Source organism: Manis javanica, chromosome 1, assembly GCF_040802235.1.
Source record: "Manis javanica isolate MJ-LG chromosome 1, MJ_LKY, whole genome shotgun sequence".
NCBI classification, from domain to species: domain Eukaryota; kingdom Metazoa; phylum Chordata; class Mammalia; order Pholidota; family Manidae; genus Manis; species Manis javanica.
The window spans coordinates 13,122,986-13,145,181 of NC_133156.1; the positions used below are offsets into that span (position 1 = coordinate 13,122,986).

The 22,196-nt window shown below is 38.2% G+C and overlaps 1 protein-coding gene across 3 annotated transcripts in view; it reads right to left on the reverse strand.

Annotated features, from left to right (window-relative positions):
* Nucleotides 1-640: 640 nt before the first annotated feature.
* Nucleotides 641-22,196, reverse strand: part of USP12 (ubiquitin specific peptidase 12) — a 104,507-nt gene continuing 82,951 nt past the window's right edge. For all 3 annotated transcript variants that reach the window (XM_037003912.2, XM_037003914.2, XM_073228497.1), the window contains 3 exons: nucleotides 8,398-8,595; nucleotides 4,951-5,029; nucleotides 641-3,837 (listed from right to left, as the gene is read on the reverse strand). In XM_037003912.2, coding sequence (XP_036859807.1) covers nucleotides 3,736-3,837; nucleotides 4,951-5,029; nucleotides 8,398-8,595 — 379 coding nt within the window. In that variant the 3' untranslated portion in view covers nucleotides 641-3,735. The remainder of the gene's footprint in view (nucleotides 3,838-4,950; nucleotides 5,030-8,397; nucleotides 8,596-22,196) is intronic.

Consider the following 22,196-nt stretch of genomic DNA (forward strand, 5'->3'; position numbering starts at 1 on the left):
CTTGCTTGAATATAGAGAATTTCATTTCCTCAAAGTTCAGTATGAAGTGAGATACGGATATTTAGAAAAGAGAATGCAACCTTAGGTTCCCACTGTCTGGTTCACCTGCTACCGTGTTTATTCTAAGTACATGCTTTCAGAGCTATGAATAAGCAAGAGTGATTCCAGGACATGGTTCCCAAAGAGGATGAAGGGTGGATTACATAAAATGGCAAGATAAATCACTATTTCAGTTACTCAACAATGCCACAGGCTTCAAGTACTCAAGTGCAGGCTAACTAATCACGTTACAGGTCTTACAGGACCAATTACTGTACCAGAAGGAAAGATGAGTGCTAGAAATAGTGACTTAGCAGGTATTTTGCCCTCTAAGACTCTATGACTCTACATTTAAATTTTTTAATTTGGAAGTTTGGAAAGACCACATCACTACATAAAGACAGCTGCACACTGCATGCTGACTGAATGCAGCAGGTACATGTGGGAAGCTGTTCTGGGAATATAAAGCTGCTCTGTTCTTCATATACAAAAGTAGTTAGCTTTCGAGCAAAAGCAGTATGAGAATTTCCAAAGTGTATACTTCTAATTTGTAAGTACATTTTGAGGCAACAGGGAAAAAACACACTTAAAAGCCCACAAGCACAAATAAACCAACTTTAATAGATATTATTTTGTATTCATATAGCGCCTTCTTCAAGAACTTTAGATGCTTTACACATGTTATATCTAATTAATCCCCACAACAACCCTGTGAGGTAGGTATTACTCCCATTTTACAAGATAGGGAGACTGAAGCACAGAGAGGTTAGGTGACTTGCCCAAGGTCACACAGTTAAATTCACTGAAGAGCCAGAACCTGAGCGCCTTAGCCTCCCAGCTCCCAGTTGAATACCTCATGAGAGAATCTTGAATGAAGAGTATCTTTAAAGAAAGTGTCAAGAGTAGTATGTTATGAAAGTGAGGTCTTTCTACTGCCATCAAGGAAAGAAAAAAACCCTATACTGATGGTTAGAGCAACAAGACCCATATATTACACATTTCCTTTTTTTTCCTTTCCCTAAAGTCTCATGGCTCCTGTCTCAAGCAATCTTCTAAAGGAATTTTCTAAGACAGAAGCCATGGGACTTGGAAGTGAAACTTAATTTAGAATATTTACTTTCAGTTACGATAATTTATAGAAATTTTTATTCCAATATACAAAATATGGGACAGCCATCCCAACAAACATATACATAGACAGCAATCGGCCACCATTTACAACTGAAACCCCCCCTCATTTCAATCACAGTCAACCTGTAACAGACAACCTTATGGTGCTTTCTGTACCGGTCACCTTTGTCACTCTCTCTGCACTTTTTCCCCAACACTAACCCTATGTGTTTTTAAAGTATAGTGAGTTTCTGATAAGCTTTAAAACATTTTATGTAGATGCAGCTGCACTAAGAGTAAAAAATAATCTGAGAACCATCACCACAGTCCCTCCCCTGAAGAATCCTACCATTAAATCTGGTGCAGATGTGAACAGTGTGTGACTAGCATGGACCTTAACAGAAATGCTGTGAGTTGCTTCAATATGAAATTGAACCTTGGCTTTTACTGTATGTGTTTTTAAAATGAAAATGTAAAAACAAACACAATATAGTATTCCAATGCTGTACTTTTATGCAAATGACTTCATCTAGCTCTCTTACACATGCTGTGGCCTAACTCAAGCAAAAACTGATTCAGCTTCATTTTATTCCTCTTCTCTATACTGAACGCTGCAGAAACACAGCTTTAAATTCCAAGACAATTTGGTTTCAGCCCTCAAAAAAAATTTATCCACTTCCACTGCTATGGCCTTGCTACATTCTTGGTTGTGATTCTCTGTGCAATGCTGGTAGATCAGGCAGGCTACACAATTTATAGGAAACCCTTCTGGCCAGAATAAGGCATTAGAAATTATATCTTAAAGAGCAATTTGTCAAAATAGGTCATAATTTTCTCCAGCACATCTGTTTAAAGAGCCCGATCAGCTAAGTGACCCTGTTAAAGATCTGTTCACAGAATGAATAGGTGAAGTCATTTCCTGAGCTAAAAGATACAGATAATAAACGTTAATAATAGCAGCAGATAAAAACATTTTTGTTGTTTTTCATATTCAACAGTATTAGTAAGTTTAGAAAATTACAGCAATTTAAAAAAAAAAAGATCTCTTCCTGAAAAGACTTTCATAAAGAACGTCCAAGGCCTGATTGCTATTATTTTGAATATACAGTCAATTATTTTCTGCAAGTTACATTCAGCCACTGTCAGACAACTTACTGATGCATGGAAAAGCTGCAGCTGCGATGGTTTACAGACCTTTTTACATTAGATATATTACTTCTGAAAACTCCCAACAGAATGAAGTCTGACCAAACACAAGGTTTAATTTCTGAACACACTTCCAGTAAGATTTGTAAAGGTGAGGAGAAAATACAAGGACCTGCTTCGTGCATTCCTGGTCTACTTCATTAAAATGTAATCTTCAAAGGGTTTTCTTTTTACAGCTAGCTACGCACTCTGCTGGGGTTATGATGGATTACTTCTTTCCAGGGAAAAGAATGACGTTTGAAAGCAACGAACTGTTATGACATGAATTTTCCAAATGCGGCCTCAATTGAATCATTAGAGTATTTCAGAATTCCACAAACTGGTGTACCACCATGACTGCACCCAACCCTTTCACCATTTCAACAACTATCGGGACTCTTTCTATAGTTTTTTACTTTACTGAAATTAAAGCTGAATAAAATAACTGACTTATAAACTATAACAAAAGGACAACTATTTAGCCAGAGATATCAGTTCCTCCTGAAAAAGAATATTTACCTCCTTTCATTGCAGTTTTTCTTAAAATATCTTACAATTTAAAATAGAGTTAAAAATTCACCTTAAAAATGGAAACGAACAAAAGGACTAGTTCAAATGACAAAAACTAATAAAAATATGCTCAAATTTACTGACAGAATAATGAATGGGCACTTCATACAATACTTAGACTCCACCAGTTTTAAGTAAAATAAATAAGGAAAAAAATTATAATTACAAAGCCAGTCATTCCCCTTGGGAAAACAAAAAGCCACTTTTGACCAGTTGTTCCCTACATATACATATACTGTATATTATTATAAGCTTCTTCAGAGAAGCAAAACATATTTGTCTTCCTGACACTGGATACTAGTTATCTGTTAGGGTTTTTTTACATCAGGAAGGCAACTGCAAGTGTTGGGCCCAAATGTATTTCTGGTTTATGCTTCAAAAGACCACCAAATACTCTTTCTATACATATTCAACACAGGCAAACATACGCAGTGTGTTCGACATTATCTCCTTAAATTATCAGTACAACCTAGCACAAATCCCTATTCTTTCTACTGCACCCCAAGGAGTTCCAATCATGATTGGTGCAATTAATAAAGAGAAAATGCATGTCAATTACTGGAAGGCTGTTTTACAAGAGGAGCTGGTATCTCTGGTATCACTTCCATGTTGTATGGAACTGCAAAGGCAGCATGATACCTGAGCAAATCAATCAACTACCATGACAGGAAGAGCTTGTGAATCCAAAGTCTTTGCTTGATTGTGTGCAAAGTGTGCTACTGCCCCCTGAGCTTCCTGCATTTCTCTTTTCTTGAAAAATCAGTGCTTGATCCTTTCCAAAATAACCAGAGAAGAAATGAGGCAGAAAGTATCTCTTCATCACGGTTCCCTTCAGTCCCGAGACTGATAGAAAAGGATGTAACCAGACTCAGAGTTCTTTGAGATATCTGACGTCAACCCGTAGAATTCTTCAATAGCTTGTGCATCTATTTTCTGTGAAGTAAAACATAAACATTAGTACATACGTGAATTCTTTGAACTGCTTAAATCCTGTCAAATCTTCAACATTGCTTAGAACTGTGCCTTTCATTTTCTCATTTAAAATAGCTCTGCATGAAATATTGGTAAGACTATGAAGCAAACAGGACTCCTACCCAGCTGGTGGGAACATAAAATGATACAGACACCTGGGGGAAAATGTTAAGCATTACCTTCTAAAGCTGAACATATGACTATCCTTTGATCCACCAATTTTTTTCATAGGCTCAGGCTGAACTACGTGAAACCACGGGCAACCATTTGGGACCTACGAAAATGGCAATTCCATATGGTCCAACCTAATACATTCCCAAGAAAAAAAGGGGGCATGCATACTTCCAGCAAAACACTTGTACAAAGATAATCAAGACAGTTTTATTTCTCACAGTCAATAATGGACAAAAACTTAAATCTCTACTTGGTATATGCCTATAACGGAAAGTCACATAATGAAAAGAACTGCCAATTACAGGCCACAAAAATGAACTGCACAAATATAATAGGCGAAGAGAGTCGCCCCAACGGAAATCACACTGGATGAGCCCAGCTACACCCCACACGCAGGCAGGACCCACCAGTCACAGCGGCATGTTCCAGGGAAGGGTGGGCAGAGGGAGGAAAGCTGTGGGCACTGACCAGGCCAGGGGCTAAGGGAGCTTGCTGGATGTGGGAAATCTTACCCCGGATGGCGGTTACACATGTGTGTGCACGACATACATACATGTGCATTCACATGTAAAATTTGCAGTTGTTGCTTAAGATTTGAGTACTTTACTGTATTCATGTTATAGCACAATAATTTTTGTAATAATAAAGGATTTTTAAAGAACTAGCTCTGCTGTTACAAGTTTTTCCTTTATTCTAAACACTTTAAAGGTTAGCTGACCAATCAAGCATTGGGATTCAATATTAGGAAGTGAGAAGCAGGAAATGAACTATAATTTGAAGGCCCAGACATTTGTCTGATAGTTACCACCTATCATCTATGAATGAGAAACTGGCAGAAAAAAATAAAGAGCGAAACACATACAACTTAGAAGAAACATAAGAAATTAGGGAACTACTTACTTCTACAATGTCGTCATCAAACAACAACCAAAAATCATGACTCTTAACTATTGCAATATAATGGCCTCGATTGGGACCACTAAAACAAACAAAAAGAAAAGTTAATTTCATACAGTGTCTATTAAAATTACTCCCCTATGCCCTGAAGTTTATGTTCTAAAGAAAACTGAAAAAGATTCAAATACTCCTTATGTATGCTTTCCCAAAAAGATCAGGTTAAATTGATTTGAACTGACATTAGATTTTAAAATCAAGTATTTAGTATTCTACTTTGTGAGATATAACCAGTACTCTATTTATATAAAGCTATACTATTAAAATTCTTTATTGTCTTTGAAATCATTTTTGTTATTGTTTTCTGAAATAATTTTCAATTTGCTTATATCAAAGATTTAAATAAAGTTTTCTACTATTTTTGGAGGGAGGAGCCAGCACATGCTGAATTAAACTATAAAACACATGTAGTATTTCTTATTCCCTTGGCAATGGTTTTTTTTTCTTGAGGAAATAACCCATGTGCTGCTTAAAAAAGCAAAGATACCAAACCCATGGTTCTGAAATGAAGTTTAAGCTTTATAAACTTCTTCAGAAGCAAATTACATTTTGTTAATAACATCTTTAAGTACCCAGTTCTTAGCACCACTAATTATTATAACTGCTTTTATACCACAATTTAAGCAAATCTGGCAAGCAGAAATCTAGACATATGTAAAAATATAGGTGGTTATTGCTTTAAAAACAGTATTTGCTTTATAATGGGCACAGCAAAGATTTTCACCTCTCTCACCTTAAGTATGATTCATTATAAAAGCGTATATATAATTTATTGTTAAATTATAATTTTACTATGATATTTTAGAATTTGAAATAATTTTCAACACAAATTGTTCTTTACAGTAAATACACTTTTAAAGTAGCAACCTCAGATAATAGAATAAACTTCCTTTTATGTCTCCTAGGTCTCAGATCCTTTGATCCTGTAGGTGAGATGAATATCTTAAGTGACAAAATGACACAAACAAGAGTACTTTTTCACTACAGAGGAAAATACCTTAAAGCTTTTTTATAAAAGCTATTAATGCTAAAATAGGTATTTTCTCCATTTCTATAGGATCCATTTAAGAATCTTGTGTTTATAGAGGGGAAAAATTTTTTAAAGCAGAAATTAAGGGGGTGAAAATAAAGAAAAATTACAGCAAGGCTGAGGAACAGAGCCCGAGAGGGAAGGAGGGGGTGGGCTTGAAAAGGGAGGCACAATACAGCCAAGGTTAGGCAGCTCTTTCCTTTTGCACAGAGCCAGTTTGAAGAATGGTAGACAAATGCTAATTACGGAAATAATAATTAGATGAAGGGCTAAGGCTCATAAACTTATACCTAGGAGCTGTTTATTACTGATTTGCATTCTGAACACAAGCATGCTCAGTTCCATTCACTCGGATGTGTGCTGTGTGCACATAACTGTGCTGGTTATTGCACGGATTAGAATGACACCAACTTGAAGACACTGTCAGTACAGTAGCTAACTACTCCAACATCACACTAGAGGGCAAAATAGGATGTAAAAGCAGAGCTACAGGGGTAGCAAAATGGAGCGACTTCATCTACTTTGACAGATGACAGAAGGGCTAAGGAATCAAGAAAGGTCTGTACACAGTAGAGTTGGGGTCAAGATAGGCTTAACATGCAATATTTAATAATTTAGCAAACAATTGTTGAAAATCTACTAAATGCCAGACACTAGGGATCAAGAACAGCAAGCTGGACTGGCAAAGACACGCTGAAAAATGAGATTGCGTGACCATTGAAAGATGCAGACAAACGTACAGCCATTATATCCTCACAGGAGACCGAACTACAAATACATCTGATAAATGAAATAAAAAATTTAAAGAGGTTTAAAAATATTATTACTCTTTTATTAATGGTTATGTCCTATTTCAAGAAGTGCCCATAAGGGAAACAGACATACACAGATAAACACGACATAATACAGAGCGGTAATTACGGACAGCAACAGGCATAGCAGTTCTGTGAACACAGAGGCCCACCACCCAATGGAGACTGGGTGGAAGAGCGCCAAGGAGGACCCGAAGAAAGGTCTCGAAGGCACAGGATAGGGAGGGAAGAAGGCGTGAAGCAGTTATGGGGACAGAAGAGGAAGAACAAGGAGCAGGTGGGTCCCTCGTTTTGCTCAGGAATCTCAGAGTTCAAGATCTTACAAATAGAGCAATTCCAAAAGATCTAGCATAATTTAAATAGAGCACAACTGACAATGAATTTGAAGAGAATAAAGAAGGGTCTAGTAAGGGTGTGAAAAGGTAACATAACATTATTATTGTTACTAAAACAGTGACAGCAGCTAAGTGACTTTCATTTCCCTCCATTAATCCTAACAATGCAGTGAGGCAGTTAATATTATTTGCATTTTATAGAAGAGAAACTGACATGCAAGGAGTTCTGTAGGAAGTCACACCAGCCATAAATGGCAGAACTAGAACTGACTGCCAGCTTCCTGTGACCCTAAACCCTCTGGTCTGAGTCACTACACCACGGTTCTTAAAGTTACCTGGCACTATTCTCCTCCTTCAGATGCCATCACTCTTACTTTAGAATGCTCCAAAAATGGAAGAAAGATTATTGCTGAGGAAAAGAGAGAGCTAGGTTGACAGGGACGGTAGCGGTCGGAGACTGTCCCAGAAGCAGCTCCCTCCCTCCTGCTGTCCTGACACATGTGAGCAGAAAGCTGAGGGGGAAAGCTCAAGATGAAAGGCTGGGATATTTTTATTTTTATTTTTTAGTTGGATAAAACATGTCATTAGTACAAGTTTCCCCCAAAGCAGGGGAAAACAGGTAAGTGCTCTGTTTTTAAATTAGTACAAGAAATTCTAAACAGTCAGTGAAGACTGTATGGTCCAAATACAAATTTTGATCATATGATGCTCTGGTAGTTTGAAAACTGTTTGAGCTATTTTATGAATTCAGAGATACCATGCTACATCAGCTAGCAGGAAATCAACCCGTTGACTGGTAAAATCAAGAAACTTTGCTTTGAAGATTATTTTCAAAGCCACTTTAAATGTTTTTCACAACTGTTAACATGATGAACATATATGCAACTGATCTCAGAAAATCTATTTTGCAAGATCTATTTAGGCAGCAGCACTTTTATCAACAACCACAAAAGAAGAAAAAGTAAGAGGCTCTAAAGTTCTCATATAGAATAATATATAAAAACCAAATCAAGGCAATATTTTAGTACATAAAAGTTGTAAGGAGGAAATAATAAAATGTATCTGAAATACCCATTTTGGACTAAACTTCTCTTGATATTAAAGCACTGCAGGATCAGAACCTCCTGGGACAGGGGTGCTTGGGCCCCCGCAAGCTTTTGGAGCACGCCCTGCGCCCCTGACCTGGAACCTCACCAGGGTCCCCCACCACCATTACCTTCCACAGTGAACCACCACGGCCACGAGGTCGTACATTCTGTCAGGATTGGTCGCATCGCCTGAAGTGTTAAAGAGACGGAGTTCTAAAGGAAAAACTACCCGGTAAGAAAGTTTTGTGTATCGATGAAGTTGATCCATATATTTGAATCTTTTCAGGTGTAGAGCTAGAATCATAGGCAGTTTTTTAACTTTCATCCTATTAAAATAAACATGAAAATGAAATTTCATGAAAGACATTCACCATGTCCTTAAAAGAAATATCAAACTTTATGAATCGATTAGTTAATGGTCAGTTTTAATAGATTCAGCAATGTCCACTTTTACTATTTCTACTAATTATTTCTATATTGGCAAAGGAATGCTCCAAACGTCTTAAGACTACCTCACCCTACCCATTATCACCAAATCCTGTCATTTGACCCAGAACTTGATGTGGGCCCAAAACAGATGGAATGGCATCAGACCCCTGTAAAAAAAATCTTTATTTCCAAAATATAGGTCCTTATAAGGCTAAATGCACGATACCTATGACTAGTGGAGGAAAACCCAGTTCTTTAAAGCTGCCAATTCCTTTGGATGTGAGTGGAGTCTGAAGTCCATTTGTTTTATCATTCTACAAAATTCAGTAACAGATTGAGAATAGGAGACACTCAGGAAAACATTACAGACCATTTCTCTAAAAGTGTTTGCCAGGGATAAGAAATACCTCCATATTAGGAATTATGACTCCATGTATTCTAGAAAGGGAATAAAATAATCTGGAAATTTCAAAGTTAAGTTTTTGATTGAGAAACATCAGCTATCCTTCCCCATCTCAATAATCTAATGCCCTTAAATGCTATTTCTCCCTGAGATTACCTCTGCGCCTATGCTTCATACAACAACAGTCTACTCTTTTAAAGGCTCAGCTCAAATGTGATACCCTCTGGCACAAATTACTGCTCTCTTCAATATCCCATCAGCACTTTATAGATTTACTCTATATAGGTACAGTTTATTACACTGTAAAATATTTACATGATTTTGGGTATTTGTCTTTTTCTAGGGTCTGAACTCTTGGCAGGTAGAAATCATTTCTTTCATTTTATTTCTCCACTATCTAGCAAGATGCCTTGCAAATGATCTTGACAAATGTTGCAGAACTGAATCCTTTCTGGATATGTTTGATGAAGCAAAATACTTTTCTTGATTAAAAACTGAAATTTACTATAAGCCATTGCCTCTAATGAAGTGGAAAAAAATCATATTACAGCATTATACTATATCTGCATTCCACAGATCCTAAATGTATCAGGCAGCTGATTAGTCCAGCAATATTTACTACTCTAACATGGCCTTTAAAAAACATTACTGAAAATAAATGTAAACACTTAATCATTCCTGGAAAGCCATCTAGCAATATGAATTAAGAAACTTTATGGCCTTTGCCTCAGTAATCCCACTTCTAAAAATTAAATTAAATATAACCTTAACTATAAGGCTTCTGAGAAAAAGTCACTCCTGTATTTATTTTATATCATGAAAAATTGAGAAAATCCTAACTATCCAAGAAAAGGAAATGTTGAGATAAATTACAATACAAATGTTAACAATGCTATATGACTTCAAACAACGTTAATGATGAAAGTTTCTAAATGGCAAGGGAAAATGCTTTTTTAAAGTAAAAAGATTTAAAATTTTAATATAATAATCCAACTATTAAATATTGGATATTCAATTAAACCTCATATAGAGTTGCTAAAGCAAACTCTTCTAAAACAACAAAGCATCCTTTGAAAATTTTCCAGTGCAGTGCAGATACAGAGAATTTTCTCAGCATTAAACAAATATTAGTGTAATAGATGGTGTCAGTTAAGATCAGAATAAGAAAAAGACAGACGGCCTGGTGATTAGGAAAAATGTGCTTTTAGAAATTAAGCAAGAGCAGAAGGGAAAAAAGTCCAAATGGACAAAAAGGAAATACTAATTGCTCTTTATAAAATTTTTAGTTGACACGACAGATATGAATCCTACTAGCAGGGTTTCCCCACAGAGGAGGAACTGTCAGCTCCCACAAAGAAGCCAAACACTTGTGGGGATGAACACGGTAAAGTCAAGCAAAAACATCTATGGAGTCATATTTCAAAGACGTGAGAGACTATTATAATTTCTTCCTCATATTGAAATGATTTCGGCAGAAAAGAAGAAAACTGCCCGGACACACATGTGGCAAGTGTGAAATTCATCTTGTACATTTTGTAGCTGAAGAAAAACAAGGTGATTTCCTGCTCTAAACACCAACTCCACCAATACAATAAAGAATTTATAGGATTCTGATTTTCATTCCATTCAAACTTGTATGGAGAGAGGTTACATTAGGGTGCTTTCATCCCTTCATTTGTTTAAAGAAAAAAAGTTGTCTTAGCGTGCAATGTTTTCTACAACAGACAAAATATCTTGACAAAAAAGTGGGATAATAGAGAATAGTTTTTTCCTTTTAAGTTATAGTTAGCTTCAATTAAAGATTGATTTTTAATCTTCTGTAAACTGACTTATAAATCAATTTCTATTAAAAAATTTAACGGCATTCATTCACTACACAATAATTAAAATTTGAATGAATCTGTTATACATTTTCTTGCTTTACATCTTTAAAACAATAAGGTGTGTCCATTCTGCCCTCTAACGTAAGAAGTGTTTACCTTCTTGATAGTATCTTATTATAATTTAAAACTATGAAAAAGACAGGATGGAAAAAGACAATCACTAAGAAAGTCAGCTAACTTTGGATGATACTAACATCAGACAATAAATATTAGAGATAAAGAGGAATATTCCATAAATAAAGAAGACAATTCATCAAAAAGATAAAATCTTCAAATGTGTATGCTCCAAATACTAAAGCTTCAATATTTGCCAGAATTAAAGAAATAAACAGATGACTGCACCTGAAGCCCTTAACAGACTTCTCTAAGAAAAAATTGCTAAGATCAGTGAAGGTATGAACCACCACACTATGGATCTGACTAACATTTATGGCACTGCATCTCAAGACTGCAGAATATACATTCCTCTCAAGTATGACTGGGCCATTAACCAATGTACTGAACAATGCAAGAAGTCTAAAAAAATTCCAAAAGATTAAAATCACAGAATATGTCTTCTGAAAAAAATACAAAACAAAAAATATCTTGAAAACCCCTGAAATATGGAAACTGACCAACATACTTCCAAATAATCCATGGGACAGAGAGAAAGACCACAAGGGAAATAAAAGTAGATTTTGAAGTAGATGATAATGCAAATACAACATATCAAAATGTGGGAACACAGCCAATGCAGCATTTAGAGGGAAATTTATAGCTTTAAAATATTTATATTAGAAAAAGAAGAATTTAAAAGCACTAATTTAAGTTTCCAACTTAAGAAGCTAGAAATAAAGAGCTAATGAAACCCAAAGCAAGCAGAAAGAAAGAACATAAATCAATTAAAAAGAAAACAAAAGCAACAGGGGTTCACAGCACCTAAAGCTATAAATCTAGCAAGGCTAATCAAAGAGAAAGAGAGGAAACACAAATAGGCAATATCAGAAATCAAAGACAGACTATTACTGTAGATCCCACAGATATAAAAAGGATAACAAAGCACCATGATACTACTCAGCAATAAAAAGTAAGTTATCATTGATACATGCAACTACCTGAAAAGATCTCAGGTCACAAACTGCATGATTCCATTTACGTAACATTCTCAAAATGACAAAATTATAGAGATGGAGCAACTAGTGTAGCAAAGGGGATATCAAGCACAAGAGAGATGGGACAGTTCTGTGTCATACCTCCGGTGGTGGTTACGTATACCTACATGTGATACAATTGCACAGAAGTATACACACACATACATACATGTACATGAGGTGAAATCTGAGTAAGGTCAATGGATTATACCAAGGTCAATTTCCTGGCTTTGATATTGTACTATAGTTATGTAAGATGCTATCCTCAAAAGATGCTGAGAGAAGGTGGTACACAGGACCACTCTTCAGCTATCCTTGTATTGTCTTTTACAACTTCCTGTGCATCACACCATTTCAAAATAGGTTAAAAACAAAAGATAATAAGGAAATATTATGAATAACACTGTATTAGCTAACTTAGATGAAATGGACAAATGCCTTAAAAAAAAAACTCAGCTTACCAAAACTCAAGCAAGAAACAATGGAAAAATCTCAACTGCCCTCTATTTATGTTATGTAATCAAAAGCCTCCCCTTTAAAGGAAACAACAGGACCAAGTCACAAAACTGGTGAATTCTATAAAATGTTTAAGAAAGAAATAATACCTATTTTTACAAACTCATTAAAGGAGAAAACGATCCCCAACTCATTTGTTAGGGCAGCATAAAACCAATACTGAAACCTGATAAAGGGATTACGAGGATATAAAACTATAGACCAATATCCCTCATATTTCAGATGTTAAAATCATCAATAAAACATTAGCAAACTTAATCCAGCAATAAATAAACCCCACTTGGAGACAATGTAATAGTTACACTAAATGATTTTTTCCTAAGGTTCTTTCTAAATGTTAATTCACTATAAAAATAAAAGATTCTTTATTATTCCTAAATTAACAAAGGAATTGTCAAAAATGCAAGGGAATTGTCAAAAATTAACATAGCATATTTCTCCTCCTAAAGAAAAGTATTCTTATCCCAACCTAAATCCTCCAGAAAGTTTATATCTCTGCAGAAAACGTGTGATCAACAATGCTGGTCAAAATTACCATGTCCTCTTCCAACCTAACATTTTGCCATAAAACCAGGAACCAGTAGACTAGAATATTTTTCTCAGCAAAAATGCACTGCCCACATTATAGTCCAGGTTACAAACTCAGTGACTGCAGAAGCCATGGGTGGTGGGACTATGGTGATAACGGAGTACATGCTGCCTGCCTAGTTTGGGTCCTATTCCCCAGAAACAGACGGAGACAAGTTATCTGCCCAAGATTTATCAAGGAAGTGCTCCCTGGGCAGAGCAAGGGAAGCAGGAAGAAGAGGAAGCCAGGTAAGGGGGTCAATGGATGGGAAAATCCCAGATGGCAGCTTCAACCTAGACGGACAGGGATCCCCTAGACAATGAGTTTCCTTGCAGATTTCTGTAGTCCAAAGCAAGGTGGTTGGGCTTGCATTCTCTTCTCCACCTGTCAGTTATGGGTCAAGGGTCACAGGTGAAAGAAATTCCCAGAAACTTCCAGTAGTAGCCCAAGGGGAGTCCTCTGAATAAGAGCCAGGAGAGGAAGCACTCCAAGGAGAGGGGGTGCAAAGTGAATGGCCGTGTCTGCGTCCACCCCCTAACTGAGCACCACCCACTCACTGCAGAAAAGCCACGGCACCAGCAGAGGTAGGCCCAGTGTAATGCTGTCTGCTGTTTTGATTTCTTTTTCTTTCAAGAATAGCTAGAAAACATTTTTTTAAGTAAAATTTCCCATTTGTTTGACTATGTGAGTCAGGCAAAGAGGTCTAGACTGAATATGGCCCAGAGGGCACTAAGTTGCAAACTCTGCCACAGAGTAATTTCATCTCAGCACAAGCCCAAAGGACTTGCTAAAATTCTGTTAGTAGAGAAGTCGTGACCACACAGAAAAGTAGGACATAAAATTCTGTTCTCTTATCAACTGTAGGTCAACAAGCACTAAGTGGGGCAAATGACACCATGGGGTGAGAGGAGGTGCACAATGTTGTGACTGAGACTGAGAGCACTGAGTGGGAAGTGAGACCAGATGGCTACGGTGGCCTCCAGCACGGGGAGATGAGGCCCAACCAGGATGGGGCAGAGACCGAGCCCCACCTGGAGAAGCTTCCAGGTATTCAGCCAGACAGCGCCAACCTGTCAGAAGACAGAAGGACCCAGACAACTAGAAACACAGGTCAGATTCAGGATTCTAAATGGGGTGGGGTGGCTGGGACATGAAGGATGATTACAGTCTGAATGTTTGTGTCCTCCCTGCAATCCCATGTTGAAATCCAAATGCCCAATCAATATGGTGGTATTAGTAAGCAGGGCCTTTGGGAGGGGCCTAGGTCATGAGAGTGGACCCTCACGAATGAGCCCCAGGGAGCCTGCTGGTGACCCTGCACAACGTGAGGATACAAAGGCACTGGCTATGAACCAAGAAGAGGGCCCTACCTGACATGCGAGCAACTTGACTTCTCAGCCTCTGCAACTTTAAATTCCCATTGTTGATAATCCACTCAGTCTATGTATTTTGCGGCAGCAGCTGAATGAACTAAGGTAGGTTGTGTGTGCAATGAGTGCCTGAGGATGCTGAGTATAAGGCAAATAAACCTCTTGGGCTAAAAAGCTCCTGACATGACACTAACTATATAGGTAACCATGACCAGGACCGGGATGCAGGAGGGTAAGACATGGACCTAGTTATGAAATGAAAATGGAGCAAAAGGGAAGAACCTGATCTCAGGAGTAAAAGACTTATCTATTACCAGATCTAGGGAAGATAAGAGATGGATGTGTGGCCACGACAACGCAATGCTGAGTCACGCGCACTGCATGCATCTTCTTCAATGCCTCCTAAGGATAGGACTGGTCCTGGAAGTGGGCTAAGCTGCATGGGGCATAAAGGGAGAGCACAGGGAGGCAAGAGGACAGACGTGCAGGCAAGGAGCCAGTGAGGCTGGCTCAGTAACCAGTCCACTGTCACTCACATCCCACGCTGCTCTCTCAGTGAGGAGCGGCAGAAATACTGCTCTTCAATCTGGGGCTCCACCCTCACCCCGATGCCCAGGACAGGAAAGCACCATCCGAAACAGCCATCGAATCCTCTCTCATTCCAGTTCTGCCAGTACATTTCTCCACTTCCATCCATATACTTTTATCCTCCCACTGCATACAAGTGTATGACTGTTACATCCACATTTACCAAGCTGGTATTTTTCCTGGACTGTATTGTATATGGTTCAATAGGCATGCTACATTAAAGGAGTATATGTGCAAAAGCTGCATAAAGAGATGAAATTATTATATTCTGTGTGTCTTCTCAGAGTCTACAATACACATCATGAGGAAATAAGAGGAAATTTTGCTTTTGCTTATCTGGGAATTGTTTAATTCCTCCTTCAAAATTTAAATGATAATCTTGCTGGTTAGAGTATTCTTGGTTTGAGGCCTTTCTGTTTCATTGTATTGAATACATCATGCCACTCCCATCTGGCCTGTAAGGTTTCTGTTGAGAAGTCTGATGGTAGCCTGATGGGGTTTCCTTTGTAGGTGATCTTTTTTCTATTTTTAATACTCTTGTCCTTGTCCTTGATCTTTGCCATTTTAATTATTATATGTCTTGGTGTTATCTTCCTTGGGTCCCTTGTGTTGGGAGATCTTTGCACTTTCATGGCCTGAGAGACTATCTCCTTCCCCAGATTAAGGAAGTTTTTGGCAATTATTTCTTCAAAGACACTTTCTATCCCTTTTTCTCTCTCTTCTTCTGGTACCCCTATAATGTGAATATTGTTCCATTTGGGTTGGTCACACAGTTCTCTTAATATTCTTTCATTCCTAGAGATCCTTTTTTCTCTCTATGCCTCAGCTTCTTTGTATTCCTGTTCTCTAATTTCTATCCCATTTACTGTCTCCTCTACTTTATCTAATCTGCTTTTAAACCCCTATATTGCATGCTTCATTTCAGCTACTGTATTTTTTAAGGTGTCTACCTTCCTCCTGAATTTGTCCCTTAGCTCTTGAGTATTTTTCTATAGTTCCAATAGCACGCTTATGACTTTTACTTTGAATTCTTTTTCAGGAAGATTGGTGATTTTGGTCTCACTGAGCCCTCTTTCTGGTGTTTGAGGGATTTTGGATTGAACAAGGGTCTTCTGCCTTTTCATAATCCTATTGGATAGTGAGAAATATTAGGTTTGTGTAGGCACCACCCTCTAATGCCCAGAAGCTCTGCTCTTCAGAGCTGCCCAGTACCTGGAGCAATGGTAGTGGTGGCAGGGGAGTGGTGCCAGTGCCTACCCTAAAGAGCAAGCCCTTTTCTGCATTGCAGCTGCAATGCCTGCCTGTGCTGTCAGGGCCAATGAGCTGTGTGCAGGAAGCAGCCTCTGCATTAAGGCCCTAAGCTGCCATAGTTGGGGCTGCCCTCCAGCTGGCCTGGAGCAATAGTGGGGGGTCACAGGCAAGCAGCACCAGTACCTGCCAGGAGGACAGAGCCCTTTCCTGCTTCCCAGCCACAGTGCCTATCTCCACTGTCAGGGCCAGTGAGCTGCATGCAGGGAGCAGCCTCTGCGTTAAGCCGTGTAGTTGCTGTAGGCAGGGATGCTCTCTGGCTGGTTTGAAGCAATGGTGGGGGCAGCATGTTTGTGCACAGGTGCCAGCATGGAGGAAGAAGTGGCAGACTGCTTATTGTGGTGGGGGCCTTGGAATTGCATTGCCAGCCAGGGGGATGGAGCACCTGAAGCTCCTGAAAGTTCCCAATCTGCTGGGCTGAGTGTGCCAGGATGATTTTGTCCACCTGTTCCTTTTCCTGAATCCTTGTCCTTTAGCAGCCCTCTCACTGTTGGGAAGTCTTTCAAAGTACCTGCCCTTCTTTTGTCCCAGGGCAGCTGGTTGCGGGAACCTGTTCACAGCCTTAGTCTCTGACTTTGGTTTTCAGCCCCTCTAATCTCAAGAGCACCATGCACCAGCGTAGATTTCTAGGGCTGGGTATTTAGCAGTCCTGGGCCTCCACTCCCTCCCAACTCTGATTCTCTTCCTTCCGCCAGTGAACCGGGGTTGGGGGAGTGCTCGGGTCCTGCCGGGTCACGGTTTTATTACTTTACCCTTTTCTGTGATATGTTCCCTTTTTGCAGATGTAGACTGACTGGTCTAATCTTATTTTTGGTCACTCTCTTAGGAATAGTTGTATTTGCTATACTTTTGTATTATATGTGGTTTTGGGAGGAGATTATTGTCTCACGTCTCACACTGCCATCTCTTTTCCTCTCTTGAGGAAATTTTATTATACAGCAAATCCATTTGATTATGTAATACTTATTTTATGGCATATTAATAACATTTCCAGAAATCATTCTTCAGTGTTTCCACTGTAATTTTTTTCAAGACATTGTCTTCATATTAAATATATAGATATTTCATGAACCAAAGTCAAACCACATGCATTTTTAAAATTAGTTAAAAAAAACACAACACAAACTTCACCCTCTTAACCCTTTTTTAAGTGTAGTGTTAGCTATAAGCACACTGCTGTGTAACAGATCTCTAGTAGAACCTTTTCATACTGCAAACTGAAACTCTATACACATTGGGCTTCCTTTTTCCCTGCCCCACAGATGACTGCTCTAGTAACCTTCATTTTGCTTTCTGTTTCTAAGAATTGGACTACTTTAGACTCCTCATATAATGAATCATGTGGAATTTGTCTTTTTGTGACCTGTGTCTTTCACTTCGCATAATGTGCCCAAGGCTCATTCATGTTGTAGCATACACAGGATTTCCTTCCTTTTTAAGGCTGAATAATATCCCACTGGATGTATATGCCACATTTTCTTAATCCATTCATCTGCTGATAGACATTTAAGTTGCTTCCATCTCTTGGTTATTGTGAAGAGTGCAGCAATGAAGACAGAAGTGTGCATATCTCTTTGAAATCCTGTTTTCAATTCTTTTGGATACATACCTAGAAACGGGAATGCTGGATTATATGGTAATCCTGTTTTTAATATTCTGAGGAACCTCCATACTGTTTTCCATGGTGGCTGCCATATTTTACATTCCCACCAATAATACACAAGGGTTCCAATTTCTTCACTTCCTCACCAAGACTTGTTATATTTTCTTTTTTTGATATCAGCCATCATAACTGCTGAGAAGTGATACGTTATTGTGGTTCTGATTTGCATTTCCCTGACAATGAGTGATGATGAGTATCTTTCCATATTCTTATTGGCCATTTTTATATCTTCTTTGGAGAACTGCCTACTCAAGTCCTCTGCCCACTTTTTAATCAGGTGATTTGGTTTTTGTTTTTGAGCTGTAGGAATTCTTTACATATGTTGATACTAACCTTTTATCAGATATCTAGCTTCCAAATATTTTCTCCCATTCATGTCTTTTCACTCTATTTATTGTTTCCTTTGCTGTGCATACATTTTTAAATTTGACATAGTACCACCTATTTCTACTTTTGTTGTTTATGCTTTTGGAGTCATAGTCAAGAAATCATTGCCAAATTCAATGTCATGAAGCTTTGCCCCATGTCATTTTCTAGGCGTTTTATAGTTTCGGGTCTTATGTTTAAGTGTTAAATCCATTTTGAGTTAACTTTTGTATATGGTATAAGGTAAGGATCCAGCTTCATTCGTTAGCATGTGGATATCCAGTTTTCCCAGCATCACTTGTTGAAGAGACGATCCCTTCTCTATTGTGTAGCCTTGGCACACTTGTTGAAGACTGACCATGTAAGTGAGGGTTTCTTCCTGGGCTCTCTAGCCTGGTCCATTGGTCTATGTATCTGTCTTTATGCCAAATGCACACTGTTTTGATTACTGTAGCTCTGTAAGATGCTTTGAAGTGAGGAAGTGAGGGGCCTCCAGCTTTGACTTTCTTCCTTAAGACAGTTATAGCTATCTGGGGGGCTTTAGGATTCCCCATGTGAATTTTGGATTTTTTTTTCTGTTTCTTCAAAAAATGCTATTAAGATTTTAATAGGGATTGCATTGAATCTGTAGACTGCTTTGGGTAGTATGATCATTTTAACAATATTAAGTCTTCCAATCCATGAACACAGGTTATCTTTAAATTATTTATACATATCTCCTTTCAGCAGTACTTTATAATTTTCAGTGTACTAGTCTTTTGCCTCCTTGGTTAAATTTATTCCTAAGTATTTTATTCTTTCCTATGCCATTATAAATGGGATTAGTTCCTTTGTTTTCTTTTCAGATTGTTCACTGTTAGTGTAAAGAAATGCAACTGATTTTCATGTACTGATTTTTTATCCTGCAACCCTGCCAAATTTATTGGCTTTAACAAGGTTTTTGTTGTTCTTACTGTTTAATCTTTAGGGTTTTCTATACATGCAATCATGTTATCTGTGAACAGAGATCATCGGACTCCTTACTTTCCGATTTGGGTCTCCTGTTATCTTTTTGGCTTGCTTATTTGCTGCGGCTATGATGTCCTATACTATGTGGAATAAAAGTGGTGAGAGTGGGTAGCCTTAACTTGTTCCTAATCTTAGAGGAAAAGCTTTCAGATTTTTACTGCTGAGTATGATGGTAGCTGTGACCTTCAATACACTGAGGTAATTTCTATTCCTAGTTTGTTGAGTGTTTTCATCAGAAATGTATGTTAAATCTCATCAAAACCTTTTTCTGTATCCATGGAGATGACCATGTGGTTTTTTCTTCATCCATGTTGAAACCTTTTTAAGTCAAATTGACATTTGTTTCTTTAATAAGAATTATGATCTGAATATCCAACACAATCTTATTCTGTTACCGTGAGACTAGAACTATAGACTTTTAGAGCTGATAGGGACCTTAGAAGTCAACTAATTAAAATGAGACTCACAAAGATTAAATGACTTGACCAGTATCAAACTGAAGGCTTGATACTAAATCCTAATGGAAAATAGGTAATTTCTATATTGCTTTCCATGAACTTACACATAATTTATCCTACAGAAATTCTCTATCAACTATCTGAAAACATGTGGGGTGTGTATGTGTATATTAATCAAAGCACTGTAACAATGAAAAGAAATGGAAACAATCTAAGCTGCTGGATTTAGAGGATTGGTAGATAATGGTATGTCCAAAAATACTATGCAGCAACTTTTTAACAGTGATGTGAAACTATTCTTTCACTGACATGTTTGTAATTTACTAAGTGAAAAAAGTCACAAAACTGCACACAAGTTTGATTCCATTTTAAGAACTGTGTAAATACATATGCAACTTAAAAATCTAGGATATATACAAAAATATTAACAGTGTTTTTATGAATAATGTTCTTAATTGATTTATATTCACCTGTATCTTCTCATTTCTTTACAAAAATACTATATATTCCTCATGTGATTTAATAAAAGATATAACACTAAATACTGTATTAAAATATGTGGATGCCTCACGAATGTCTTCAAAACAAACAACTTGACTTTGCAGACCATAGCTAGTTACTGAGGTATGGTTACTTGTCCTTGTATGTGAAAATGAATTCATGCTCAGAGATGGGCCTGTCTGTGCAACCAATAAAGTTTGTGAGTGGTAGTCCTCTTTGCTACATTTAGTCCTTGACTGTACCTTCCTTAACCAGTAGTCTTAGGTGCTTTCTCTAACATTTTTAGGATTAATCTAATATATCAGTCCCCATGCTTCTAACCAAACTTATTTGGGGTGCTCCAATCATGTGCACTAATGAAAGGGAACAATGAGCAATCTGTTTCAATTACTTGTGTCCATCACCAAAAACATCTCCCTTCCTAATAGATATGCTTGTGTCCAAAACAAAAACAAATATATAATCACTTAAAAATCTAAGTTCTTCCTCTTCCCTTCATGAACCATTGCAGTTCAGCCATGAGATGGGGCCATAGAAGGCAGACATCTGCTAAGGCAGGGGAGAGGAAAGCCCAGCAGAGAGAGGAGCACGTCCGTATGAGAATAGTGTGTGTGTGTGTAGGCAGTGGGTGGCAAGGCTGGTTACCTACAGAGTGACCAAATAAGCAAATACATAAGGACAATGGGAGCCAATTTTTATTGTCAGATAATTATAAGTATTAAAAGGGAGAAAGCTAGAATGAATCCTATGGTGTTGGCTGAAACTGGAAATAACATTGTCAGGTCATGGTTTTTCAATTTAGACAGATAAACAGACAAGATAAATAGGTACAGATGTAAGTATGTATAGTCATATATATGTACACACACACATGCACGCACACGCATGCACACGCACACCCTCTAGCTCTGCTCACTAAGGCTCAGGATCAGCAACATCAGTGAGCAGACCTACACCAAGATCCTGGCTTCTAAACATCATTCTCCCCCTAAGAGGGTACAGGGCTCCTTGGAGAAATGGCTGGTAACAGGGTGGGGCAAGTAAAGTACAAAATGAACCGGGGACGTTTTGCACCAACAAGTAAAGAAGCATTCAAGAATGATGGGACATGTCAGACAGACACAGGAGCCAGCTTGAAGGGGCTTCCTCTGGCAAACTGGGGATAACCTGACCATGGAAATAAGTAAGAACGGTAATGGATCCTCACCCAATGAATAGAACAGGAAGAATCCTTGAGTCCTCAGTGAGATTTAACACATGAAAAACACCCAAAGGTCTGATAACGAGTGGGAACAGGTAAGATCTCAAAATAGCTGCACACAAAATATTTCTGAATTACAAATGGGGAAGAGCTGAGTTAAATGGTGAAGAACTCTGGCAGACAGCAGCACCTTTATCAGGTGTTCGGTGGGCTGGGCAGGAGAGAGAGAACACAGCAGGAGTCAGACTATCCTTACGAAGGCCTGCTTGTAAGGACAGTTCTTAGTTACCACTGGGGAACCTGGACTTGTGGAGTGTTCCCACCATCCCCTAAATGACAGGATTGTCTCAATGTGCCTGAACTGCCTAAAGAAACCATACGGTCTGTGCTGAATACCTGCTTTCATCTGGGAGTCTGGAACTTTGGTTATGTGCTAGGCAGAGGTGGCTACATAACTAGCTCCCAGTTAAAACCTTGAGTCTGTAATGAGCTTCCTGGCAGATGCCACTCCTCCCACGTGATCACATCAGATGCT